This window comes from Synchiropus splendidus, chromosome 6 (assembly GCF_027744825.2).
Source record: "Synchiropus splendidus isolate RoL2022-P1 chromosome 6, RoL_Sspl_1.0, whole genome shotgun sequence".
NCBI lineage: Eukaryota > Metazoa > Chordata > Actinopteri > Syngnathiformes > Callionymidae > Synchiropus > Synchiropus splendidus.
The window spans coordinates 3372967-3385726 of record NC_071339.1 but is presented as its reverse complement, the minus strand read 5'-3'; the positions used below and the strand labels follow the sequence as shown (position 1 = coordinate 3385726).

Below are 12760 nucleotides of genomic sequence, written 5' to 3'. Positions count from 1 at the left end.
CCCTCCAACTGCTAATGCACATGGTTGTAAGTACATTTGCAGTACTTATTAATATTCACCAGTGATGGGTTGATGAGGTTTTGTGACAGTTCCCTGATTTTCACAGGCCACCAGATGGCGCTATCTGCTGTAAAATGTAAAGAACCAAGATCGCCATCTAGTGGCCTCTGAAAATTAGGACAGTGTTTCACCAAGCCTGCAATGCTGTTTCATGATACCTCATCTACCCAGCACTGATATTTACTTGCACCAATCCAATGCTGGATCACAGGGTCAGCAGGTCAACAGATAAGACATAAGAATACGAATACACCGGCCGCTTCAAAAGTGCATTCCAGAACCAGTGAAAGGCCTGTGAACAGACTTGGGGGCACAGCTTTTCTGTGAACACCCGCTGAAGGCCTGACATTCTTCTCTCCCTGCCTCTGTGAGATTCCAAACAAAATTCATTTAGCCACTGCCAAACTCTCATGACCTCGGGGGAGATCAGAGGTCACCTGGCAGAGTGATAGCTTTGTTTTTTGGCTCAGCTTTTTCTTTTCCACCGACAGAGAAATCATGACCGAATCCTGCGCTCCATCTCATCTTTCCCTGACTCAGGAACAAACCCCAACATATATGAAGTGTGTTCACACATCACATCCCACACTTGAAAGCGTTTTTTTTTCAGCAAAAAAGACAACTGTGCATAAAAAATAGCACATCTTTATTATATTTAAATCAAGTCACACAACACACTTATTTCTAATGTCAAACGGCATCAGATTTTCGTATGTCAATATAATTATTCGTCTTAAATCTGTATAAAAAATCACTGATTTCCTTTTACTGATCTGTTGCGCAGGCGTGAACTCTACATGGAAAACTCAAGTGAGCATTTCACCCTGAAAAAAAAAACACTACACCTCCCTCAGGTCCCTTCCTTCTATAAATAGCTTCATTGGACTGTTTCTTCTTTGAGGTTTTTAACCCTGACATTGCACACGACAAACATCTGGACAAAAGCACGGGACGTTTAAAAGTTAGTCACAATCTCAGTAACGTTAAAACACACTTTGTTCAAGTTAGTGCTGATTCCAAAACACCAAAACCGCTAGTCTGTTTCTGCGACATCTGGATTGATAAATGACCAGCTGTGCATGCGCAGAAACACTGAAAAACACTGGCGGTGGATCACCTTGAGAGCTACGCGGAGGGGTGGGAAAAATCCAGGCACATCCGTCACACAAACAAGAAGAAATCGTGCAAATTTTGGGACAGGAAATGACAGGAGTCTTCTTTAGAAGTGGGCGGGGACAGTCTGCAGGGCGTCTTCAGTGGTGCGGTGGACGGCGACGTTCTGAGGAGAGAGAGCACAGCGCCGCCGTTAGACCCCGAGTTTTGAGTCAAACACGAACTGCTCTGTCGCTACTGTGGACGGACGTTCATGATGGAGGAGGGTCAAGTGTCTTCCTCTGACATTTTTGATTTAGACTCATCTCCAGCATTACAATTGCCAATTGCTTCAATAAGCCGCTCAAGATTCCGTTCAGAGCTGCAGGTGTGTGTCACACTGAGGTTTCTGTTCATGTTGGTGAATGGTGGCACTTTCTTCAAGCTTAGGAGGACAGCTGCTGGACACTGCACAGCAAACCTCCGGATTTCACAGGCAAATAACTCGTCGAATGCAGCAGGATTGGTAGAGTGTAGTTTATTTTGACACAGGAAACATTGCTACTTATCAATGGACAGACAGACAGCTTGTGATCAGTCAACGACATTTATAAAAATCTGTGCAAAAATGGAGGAACTTCCAGTTTATAATGTGGCGATCATTGAGGCTGATTTAAAGAGAACAATTCTTCATCAAAATGGTGCTGATATTTTCCCTTCAATAGTTCAGCAGCAAAAAAAAATCTCATTTCATTCTCCAAAAACAGGAGTAGGTGTGCCACATGTGCAACAACTGCATCGTAGGACTTCAGCTTAAACTGGATTCCAGTTAGGGTTAACATCATCAGCACATGTTACAGTATGAGTGGGGGGAGGGGGGGACATGGAAGGGCCTCATCGGTGAGCTGGCACTGTTAGCAAAGCCTCCTCTGACATCCGTGACACCTCTACGTTCTGTTCGATGAAACACACAGACAGGGGGGAGGGGTCAGGTCCAGACGGACACATGCATCCAAGCAGTTCACTGCACCGACTCCACCTCCGGGTCAGACCCACCCCACTCCAGCAGAAGCTTTACCATTACCCCTCACTCTTCAGGTTCTCTCTTCACAACCATGTTGTGTGTCGCGATACCCACCTCTGGCTTCTCCCTGTGCGTGTCCACAGCCTCCACGTTCAGGCTGATGGACTCCACCTTACAGCCTGGAGACACCGGGAGCAGTTAGATCAGAGCTCGCCGAGTCAGCGGGTGAAGATTTGTGAAATGTCGCTGTCCTACCGTAGGCCACGGGGGTCAGCTTCAGGACCGTGTGCAGAGGGCACTTCAGGTAGGGCAGCTCCTCTGAGAGAACACAGGGACGTCAAGCGCGTGGATGGGCTCGCCCGAAGCTGCCGTGAGACTGGTCTACCCACCTGCCGTCTTGTCCAGGAAGTACGCCAGAAGGCATCGCATGACGGCCTGGTGGCAGATGACCAGCACGTTCTCCTGCCGCTCCAGCTCCATGATGACCGGCTCCAAGCGCTGAACCAGGTCCTCATAAGACTGTGTTATAAGGACGGAGAGCACAGGATGAATTCCCTGCGCTGTCATTGTGTTTAGCTTCCAACACCATTGTCCTTAAAAGCCACACCTCCGGGAGTGGACAGACGGTGGTCAGCTTCTGAGCAAACAGCTCAGCCAACTTAAGTAGGACGGTGAGTAAACTTTGGCAAAATGTTTTCCACATTACTGTTCACTGATCAATGAGACACGACTGAGTTTAGGATGACGTTCCCTGACCTCTCCTTTCGGGTAGCGGTAGCGATATTTGTCCTGGTCCCTCAGGGCAAACTCCAGAGGATAGTGGTCCTGGATTTCCTCATACATCATCTCCTCACAAACACCCTGTAGAGCCAAAGGACATGGGCTTCATCTCCAAACTCCTGCTGAGCTGAGATGCCCCAGCGACAAGACACATACCGCATCGATCTCATTCAGAACCTTCCACTGCTCGTACGGCACATTGAGAGCTTCGGCCGTCTGGATCGTCCTCTTCATCTGGCTGGTCCACACCTTCAGGTCGCTGATGCCCTGCTGCTGGATGAACTGGCTCAGCTTCTTGGCAAACTGATTTAAAAATAATAAATGAATAAACATAACACAAATCTAAATTGTTGACACAAGTTAGCAAACTATTAACCCGCTACCTCTTTCCCTCGAGGAGTGAGGCCAGAGTCTCCCCCGATGCATCCCTTGACGTTGAGCTCGCTCTCGCCGTGACGACACAAGTAGATGCAGCGCGGTGTGATGTGGATGTTCATGAGGTAGTAGACGATCCGACTCTGGACGTGGTCCAGCACCCGGTTGACCAAGTAGCGCTGACCCACATCCATGATTTTGATGTAGGAGAGATCCCTAAAGAGGATGGACACCTGGTGTTCATGACTTGCCCAATACAGAAAACGCAGCGCTTCAGCTCACCGGTCTAAAACTTCATCCAGGGTTTCATAGGAGTTTTCATAGCACTGGATCCTCTTCATGAAGTCCTCCACGGCGTCTTCAGTGTTGCAGTTGGTGTAGTCGGGGCTTTCCAGCTTCACTTGCTGCAGAAGAGAGCAGATGTGTCTTATTGAGAGTTCATTTCTCCACGTGCCCCACCTTCATCATTGCAGTGCTTCATTCAACATGGAAAAAGGCCATGTCTCATACTCATGTCTAACGTCAGTCACATTACCCAGGTTTAAGTTGCTCAACTGTGCAAAACAAACACCTTCCTTTAAAACATGCTATTTATTTTACTTACCACAATGTTTCCTTTGATGACATCTGGATCCTCACAGACAGACTCAACGAAGAACACCTGTGGAGAGGTGGCATACTCCCATTTATTGTATGTATTTCCAATAGAGCATCTTTTAAACATTGACTTTCGACAAGTGACCTTGAATCCATTCTGCTCAGCAAACTGGATGATCGTTTCCCTCCGCTCTCTGGTGGTGTTGGTGGCATCAAACACCTGGTTTTCACCCAACAGAAAAAGACAAAAAGAACCGGTCTCATGACTGACACATGACCAAGGACCATCTGGAATAAAGAAATACGTGACCTACCGCGACGTGGCCACCTTCCTCTGTAAGGTACTGCCGCACATCGTTCAGAGCGGCTGACGCGCACTGCCTGGGAGAAGATCACCTCATATTAAAACACTGAGGCAGAAGATTTCACAGCAAGACTACAGAAGAAATGATAAATACTAAAATGCTATTCAAGACAGTAAAATAGTAAAATAATTCACATTATTTTCCACACTTTCATGCCAAGATATTGACCACATACAATAATTCTGATTTATATTGATAACCTTTAAATAAAAAGTGCCTAAAACAAAACAGTATATTCAATTAAGATATTTCTAAGCACATCATGTCACTGCATATGTAACGTATACCCCATTTCTGCACATTATTTTCTCTATTTTTGGTGATATTATTTAAGTAGATTTCATTTTTTGTTATGTTTTTTTTTTTCTGGCGTCTGTTTCTACAGCATTCATTGCTCATTGCCATTGTCTTTAATGTTTAAATGCTGCCCCACTCTGGGAAGAATAAAGGCAGTCAAATCTATTTTCTCCTTGTTTTACATTATTAAAATTTCATTTCAAGGCTCCCTTCTTAGTTAGACGGACCCTCACATCTTGGCTTTGTTTTGTTACACACTTTTCATTTGTAAAGATTCTTTCACTTTGTCGTTGTCTCTACTGCAATTTATAGCGTGTATCCTATATATCCTGACTCTGAGCATCACATGACCTTCATCCACCGATGCAGCTGTACAAGCAGAGGCTAAAAGGCGAATGTTTTCTTTTCTCATCAGCGGTTGTGCGTGTGACTGAACAGTGTGTCTTATCAACTCCCATCTTCTGGCCTCTGGAGCCAACCTTTCACACTGTCCATTGGCTATTCCTACCTTCTGATCTTCAATCCTTCTTCATTGTCTGGACGGAAAAATTCAAAAGACTTGTAGATCTTCACAGACTTTCTTCTGTATTGCCCAACATTGAACTCTGCAACAATAGACAAGAGAGGCTTAAATCACGGCGACATCGACAAAAAAATGTTGGATGCCAGGAAACGCAACACAAACCTCGGGTGGGAACTCCGATCCAGTTGAGATAGCGGGTCAACTTCTTGGAGATGTAGGTCTTCCCCCGGGCGGGAAGCCCCACGGTCACGATCAGGGTCGGACAGTTGGTCATACATACTGAAAAGAGAGGACAGACATGTTGGATAATGCAGCTCCCCACCACACAACGTGTGTATTCAGGTGAGTGGGTCGAGGGTTAGTGACGGCAGTTTAATTGAAGCCCAGATTCACTGTGAGCCATAAATTACGCGACACCCATGGAGTGAAAGCATGAATGAATTTTCATTCAGCACTGTGGAGCACTATGTGGAGCAGGTTTAAAGCGTCTCCCTTGCAGCTAGACCAGCGACTGAAACAAAGACAAGCTCACGTGACCCACAGCCACACAGTGTGTAAATGTTATTTAACCGCAGCAGGACTCCTCTCAATCCCAAACCACGGTGTTAGATAACACCCAACGGCCACGAACGAATCATTTACGTAACGAGTCGAGACGTAAACGCGTAGACTTACATTCCTCCAGTGGCATAAACTCGTTTAAGACCAAACACCAAACGCGGCTAACAGCACTTTAGCTTGTTGTCGCCATACCAACCCTTTCTTTGAGAAATGTGTTTCTCGGGGAGGCCGTTCTTGCACGGCATCCATATTTTCTTAAGCGGGTTTTGCGTGAGTTCACGCGGTTTCGACAGCGTTTTAGACTCCATGTGGCCCGGCGGAGGAGAGGAAGCCGCGGCGGCGGGGCTTCGGCGCCTCTTGCCGGGGATGCTGCTCTGAAGGTGACCGGCGCTTCCTCCGGAGATGGAGAGGCTCGCGGGACTCGAGCTCCCGCTGCTCGTATCACGTGCTCGCTCAGCCGGAGCCGAGGCTGACCGTAAAAACTGCAGTAGACGCGCAACAGCCGTGCTGCCACAGAACGACGCTGCGTATTTAAATTCCCAACGAACGAGCCTTCATTCCGTCATAAACGAAACGAAATCACAAGACTCTTCACCAGCTCGACAGAATTCTGAGAAACAACTCGATTTAAGAGTATCTAAAATAGACTTATTTTTAGTGTTAAATGGTCGTGGGTTCGCAGTTCAAAGACAGATTTCCATCATTCTGAAGAGTTCTGACCACATAACCGAGACGGGCTGGAACTGTGACACGTCTATATGGCTATAAATCACATATAACATGGTGGAGGAAACTTGGGCAGGATCGCTTGAACAGCATTCAAATCTAACCCCATGCAGCGTTTTACTTAGTAAACAGATCAGAAACATAGCGTTCGCCTCTTTCCGTTGATCTATATGCGAATGTTTCTCGCTTTAAAGTGAACTCCACACAGATAAACAGCAGATCCGGACTCGTTCTCGGCTGGGGGCGGAGAACTAGAGAATGTACGAGAAGGATGGAATCTGAACGAAAGAAACGCTTCAAATAAACCCGTACGACACGTTTAGTGTTGTTGCACTACCTCTTTCATCCACTTGGGGGAGCAAGACAGCGTTTGAGAGCCAGTGAGAGGAAGTGGCTTCTAAAATAAGACGGATTCATAACAAAGATTTTTGTCAGTCATTTCTTGGAGAGTGTCGACGTTTGTACCATTACATTCATCTGCATCAGACACACGCATTTAAGACAAACAAAAGTCTGTCTTCTACACTTCCTCATTGCTGCGACTGATCTCTCAGTACAAGTCTGACAGCTACTTTACTGGAGTAACCCGTTGCATCTTCAATCTTGAGCAGAATGTCTTTCAAATCGTGAGAGAGAAATAGTTCAAGCCAACTTTACAGGCTTATAATTAACAAGCCAATTGACGACAAGCTGAAACAAAGGATTGCCTCATTGAGATTGATGTAACCAGCCCTCTCCACTGTGTTTGTTCAGGTTTTAAACAAGCTATGAAAGGTGAAATATGACTATGTGCAAGTGAGAAACCTACCCAGGTAAAACTGAACTAACTAAATAATGGATTTTGAAACCCATTCTGCTCCATCCTGCATGCAAAGATTGCTCTTTTTCAGATGTGTGGATCACCTTTTCTATGTCAAGGAGGCTCCTGCGATCCTTCAAACCATTTAATGAATATATCAGAGGCCATTCATGAATCAAATTGAGTGAATTTTGAGACATTTAAGTCACTCAAGGTGGCAGAGGCTGACTTGCTTCCCCTGATGTGACATGGTGAAATATGCGAGTTTGTCATATAGTAACTATGAAACTTACGGATCACTTGGAAGTGTTTTAGTCATCAAAGTTTCAGCGCTTCTAAAATCTGTCTGTACTTCTTTCATTAAGGCTGAAGCGTCCTGAGCCAAGTACATTCCCTCTGAAGAAAACAAATCCTACTAACTGTGGGGTTTCCATGGAAGAGGTGAGCAATGAGTTAAGAGACGATAAGGGAGGAGTAGATGTGACAGACTAACATTGAAGCAGTCTAAAATGGTTTCATCAGGCTGGAGGCAGGTGAAGGTGGCGGACACACAGGCCTCACCCATGATCCATTGTGTTTTATGTTTATAGTTCCGGCCCACATGCATAACATGTTTTAACACTGCTTTTGTGTACCGCCTGCAAAATGTACAAACATTTTGCATCTGTTCTAAATGTAACTTAAAGGAAGATGTTATCAACACGGGAATGGCCAGTAATGCTTTCCTCATGCAAGCATTTGTTTACTCCAACAACCCAACAGATTCAACTGATATTGTCAAGAACATTCATTAGAATAACCCCAGAGGCATTGAAGAGGCTCAACAGCATGTTAACAGCATACCATTCTAAACATTAGTGACCACTCTTGTGCTGATAAAATCTTCTTTTTACTTAGGCTATTTCATGCTCCCTTTACATACGAAAATGTGCCCTTTCCTTTTGAAACAGTGTTGCCGTCACGGATCACATACTTCCATGCGATGCGTTCTTTATACTGGTGTTGCTGTTAACCAATATATCCACAAGAGGGCGCAGCCCAGAGTCAAAAGTTCATGACAACAGCAAACCCCAAAACCAACATGGCGACTGTGGGATAGGTACCTCTTGCACAGAGGATGAAAACGGACGAAGCATTGCTAAATATATCGCGACTGGAGGACATTGTTGTCTTCTTCGTGTCTCATTAGAGCTATGTATCGGGTCGTAACAGCAACACAGCCCCCCATGCTTTCTGGTCATACCTAGCATTGAGCTTAAAAGGGCTTTTGGAACAGATACAAATTGTGTGACTTAACGATTATTGACATTAAAAATGTCAATCTCTTGACAACCCTCAATGCAACTACGCAAAAGACAGACATCAGAAAAAAGTAAGCCATGCGTGAAGGGGGGCAAAGTTGGGCTCGGAAATGGCAGCACCAACGGCCCCAAAACATTTTCCTGCCTGAGAGGACACAGGCCGTTTCTCATTTTAACATTATAGGGTGTTATGTTTGTCATCGTTTCATAACTTGTGTTTTGAATGTCCTTGATAGAACACATAGTTTTACACATGCCTGACAGTCAACTGACAAAAGCCAGAACCATTTTGAAGAGGAAAGTTTTGTGTGGTGTTCAAGAGTAAAATAGCATCGATCAGTTAGAACAACAGTGGGCTATTCAATCTCCTCCACTCTTTCCTGCGACTGAATGATTGAGGCCATCAGACCAAAAGACTGAAGGACAGAAACATTTTGTGAGTTAGATATTATTAAAAGGGCTGTAATTACTGACATTATACGCTTAAAATATATTATTTCATCACGTCTGATCTCATTTTATTTTAAGAATTGAAGATCTTTTTAAGTGGTGAAACACAACTCTGGGTTTCATGTCTAAACGTGACACTTTATTACAAGGTATTTTATTCAACTTCTATTTATGAGTTTGTTTTAAGGGACATAAGACTGTCAAGCAGCAGCAGTACTCATTGAAGTAGTCTCTCTGTCATCCCAGTCAGAAGGTCGGCCTGGTGACCTCAACACTTCTATCTGGGGTGACAGAGCAACAAGGCTTTTAACCTACATGTAGTAGTCGAGTTTTTCTAATTAGATTCTAAATCCCGGTCTGCTGGTCCACAGAAATCTATGTCAGGTCCATGGATCCTCAAATAGACGGCACACTGACTCCTATCTACATGTATAGCAAGAGAAAACAGCAGCATGTGGAAGGCGACGTGTGTGGAGTCAATCCTGCATATGAACAGGAAATCTGCGCGCTCCTCCTCCTGAAGCTAACAGCGCCGTGTTGACACTTATAACACAACCAAGACAAATACGAGGCAGGAGAGCTGCAACAGCTCAGATGTGTCTGTCAGCTTGTTGATAACCACGAAGCAGCGACGAGGAGTTTCACGAGCAGCAGAGAAACAATCGCGAGACAAGAGGAGCAGCCGGACGTCAATGTGCGTCTAAAAAAAGCTCGGATGCTTGTGTTGTTGTGATGTAGGTGAAAGGTCTCGCTGACCCGCTTGTTTACGTCCTCGACCCCGAGCCTCGCTCTGGCACACAGGCGCGCGCGCGCGCGGCTCCTACCTGCTTGGGTCTGAGAGGGTTTGCCTCCTCGGCCGGAGCAGCCTCTCATGCTGGAGCCTGGTGGAGCTGAGCGGCGCGGTTCCGATGCTCCCTGTTCGCGCGCGCACACCCACTGCGAGTGTGTGGGACTGGAGAGCCGGAGGAAGGAATCATTCCTCAGCTGGACGCGGCGAGGTATCAACCTACCTGCCTGCCCCCCGCTGCACACTCCCACACCACACCACACCCACCCGCCAGCCCACTGCCAAGTGCCCTCGCGCCTGCTGAACTCGCTCGCTCAGCTGCCCCAGCTAGCCACCTTCTCCAAAGTGAAAACATTATTATTATTATTACTATTATTATTATTATTATTATTATTATTATTATTATTATTATTATTAGTAGTAGTAGTAGTAGTACTATTGGGATATTTAAGTATATTATGACACACATCTTTAATGTTATACGTTTCCAGCCTCCTCCATGACGCTGACGTTTCCAGGATTAAAACATGTTAACTCCATGTGCGTCTTTAATTACTCTAATTTCGGGCACAACTTACCTCCACGGAGCAGGTGTGTCTTGAATATACCTGCCTCTTATCTAAAGCTAGCCAGTTATGTTTTGGTCGTCGGTCAGTTTGAACTTTGGGTTGTTTGTTTCAGGTTTTATTTTGGCGGGGCTAGTCTTGACTTCCTGTGTGCACCTGGTCTTCACCTGGGGCTTTGCTTCCTCTTTATCTATCAATCTGTTCCTGAGCTCCTGTGTTAATGCATTTTCCTCTGCCGTATCAGTCCTTGTCGAGCCGCTGTCTTCCTGTCAAGTTTGGTCAAGTCTTCACGAAACTGTTGTTTAAGTCTGCCTTTTCGTCAAGTTAGTCAAGTCTCCACGAGTCAAGTAATACTCTGGTCGAGTCCTGTCCCATCTAGTCAAGCCATAGTCCCGCCTTGCCCTGTCAAGTCAAGAAACAGTCTGGTCAAGTCCCCGTCTTGCTCTGCCAAGTCAAGTCTCTGCGTCAAGTCAAGTTCTGTCTCATACTGTCCATCATCTTGTCAAGCAAGTCGTGTCCATGTCAAGTCAAGTGACAGTCTGGTAGAATCTACGTCTAGCTCTGCTCTGGTCTTGTCTGGTTTTGTCCTCACCCTCCCTTTGTGCTGCCCTCTAGGGTTTTTGTTTGGGTCCTAAACCACCAGAGACCTCCTGACCACAAGGGAGAAGATTTCAAAGGTACCAGAGCCAGATCTCCCAGGCAGACTTGACTCAGAGCCTCACCTGAACGACCTTCGACAGATACCTGGTAAGGTCAACACATTTCACCCTCTAACATGTCGGGTGGGAACCTTACTCATCGACTAAAGAGGGGCCACACATGTTACGATAATCGGGCTGTTCCTCTCCAGACCGTGGATGGTAAATGCCTGACCATCTTCACTGTTATGGATCATCAAATCAGATAATCCAGTGACACTTTAGATTGGGGAACATGTATTTACAGTTAACAAACAAATGTCTGGTTTACTGTGTGAATGTCCAGTGCGTCCCCAGGGTGAAATACAGTCAGGCTTAACAAGACATAATAATGACTATTTACTGGCTGAGCTGCGTCTAATACCCATGTGAATAAGACATTTATGGTGATATGTGTTATCTAAAGTGTAGTTGGGAATCCTTAAGTCTGGGGGGTGAGGGGGTTCTTAAGTGGACAGGTCCTTATGAGCTTTGTCTCTTGGTGAAGAGCACACGACGCCTCCAGAATGGTAGAAATGGCTGCCTTTTCTCTGGTTGCTAATAGAGCATTAACCCAGTTTTCGAGCATCAGTCAAACCTGTACGGCAAGTTTTGCAGCGACAACATCGATTACGAAACACAGTGATCCAAAAGATGACGGTAATTTATGTCATTGTGGAACTGTTTCCTGTTTTGGAATTGTTCATTGCACAGCTGATGATAAACAGGACTTGGCTTAACTTATCGAGACCATGACTTGGCCTTACATGGAGACTTGACTTGACAGGTGAAGAATTGACTGGACAAGACAGGACTCAACCAGACAGTTACTTGACTTGACATGGCGACTTAACTTCAAAAGACAATTGACTTGATGCAGAGACTTGACATGATGTGGAAAGACGAGACTTAATGCGACGGGACTTGACCAGATTATCGCTTGACGTGGCACGTTAACTTGAAATGACGATTGACTTGATGAGACAGGACTCGACCGAATAGTTTCTTGACTTGATGGAGAGACTTGACATGATGTGGAAGGATGAGATGATGACTTGACAAGACGGGACTCAACCAGACTTGACTTGACGTGGAGACTTGATGGGGAAAGACGAGACAATGTCTAGGCGAGACAGGACTCGACTAAGCAGTTTCTTGACTTGATGCAGAGACTTGACTTGACAGAGAAAGACCAGACGATAAGAAGATGGTGAAACCTTGAAATCTTTAGAGACATACTGAAACAGTGTGAAACAGTTTCCTTTGGGGAAGGGTGTTTGTGTGAATGAAACAGTCAAGGTCACCAAGAGAAAGGGGGAAAATTAACTCTATTCTTGTCCACATCACTATTATTCACAAAATAAATATTTTAGCACGATGTGAAATGCGTTCCGCACTGCTATCGTCAGATTAGGCACCACACAATGAAGGTGAAAGGTGAGAGAGAAGTGCCTTCTGTACACATATCATCAAGCAAGCATTGCTCATGCGCTCGCCCACACAAACACTGTGCCTAACTGTGGCCATAATATGACCGACCCGTGACCTTCCTGCGATGACTTCTTAGGCGTGTTAACTGTGCTCTTATCAACTCGCCACCACAAGTAAGTATAAATAGAATTAGGGGACAGGGTGAGCCAAAGTTAAAGTAGAAAGTCTGATGATCTCCCGGGACCTTGCTAAAGGGCACAACGCTCCCCCTCACCCAGAACTGCGACCTGCACAAACACAATGTCACATAGCAGTCCGACCAGTCGCTCGGTGGCCAGCTGCCTAGCAT

The 12760-nt window shown here is 45.6% G+C and overlaps 1 protein-coding gene across 3 annotated transcripts; it reads right to left on the bottom strand.

Moving 5' to 3' along the window:
- Positions 1-704: 704 nt before the first annotated feature.
- On the bottom strand, positions 705-9943 carry LOC128760317 (6-phosphofructo-2-kinase/fructose-2,6-bisphosphatase 4-like). Of its 3 annotated transcripts, none has more exons than XM_053867623.1 (14): positions 5871-6784; positions 5276-5392; positions 5099-5195; positions 4243-4309; positions 4074-4148; positions 3936-3992; positions 3614-3735; positions 3340-3547; positions 3113-3259; positions 2933-3037; positions 2566-2695; positions 2432-2494; positions 2291-2355; positions 705-1339 (listed from the first exon to the last, which is right to left on the bottom strand). In XM_053867623.1, exons 1-14 carry the CDS (start codon positions 5980-5982, stop codon positions 1280-1282), a joined length of 1425 nt encoding a protein of 474 aa, XP_053723598.1. In that variant the 5' UTR covers positions 5983-6784; the 3' UTR covers positions 705-1279. The 3 variants fall into 3 exon arrangements, with proteins under 3 accessions (XP_053723598.1, XP_053723599.1, XP_053723597.1); XM_053867624.1 differs by lacking the exons at positions 705-1339; positions 5871-6784 and adding exons at positions 1676-2106; positions 9775-9943; XM_053867622.1 differs by lacking the exon at positions 705-1339 and adding an exon at positions 1676-2106 and having other exon boundaries at positions 5871-6779.
- Between the last annotated feature and the right edge of the window lie 2817 nt (positions 9944-12760).

Coding starts and splice junctions, on each gene's coding strand:
- LOC128760317 (XM_053867623.1), bottom strand. CDS start 5,982: ATGGAGTCTAAAACGCTGTCGAAACCGCGTGAACTCACGCAAAACCCG. Junction 3,736..3,935: donor TCATCAAAGGAAACATTGTG/GTAAGTAAAATA, acceptor TCTCTTCTGCAG/CAAGTGAAGCTGGAAAGCCC. Junction 2,356..2,431: donor GCTGACCCCCGTGGCCTACG/GTAGGACAGCGA, acceptor CGGTGTCTCCAG/GCTGTAAGGTGGAGTCCATC.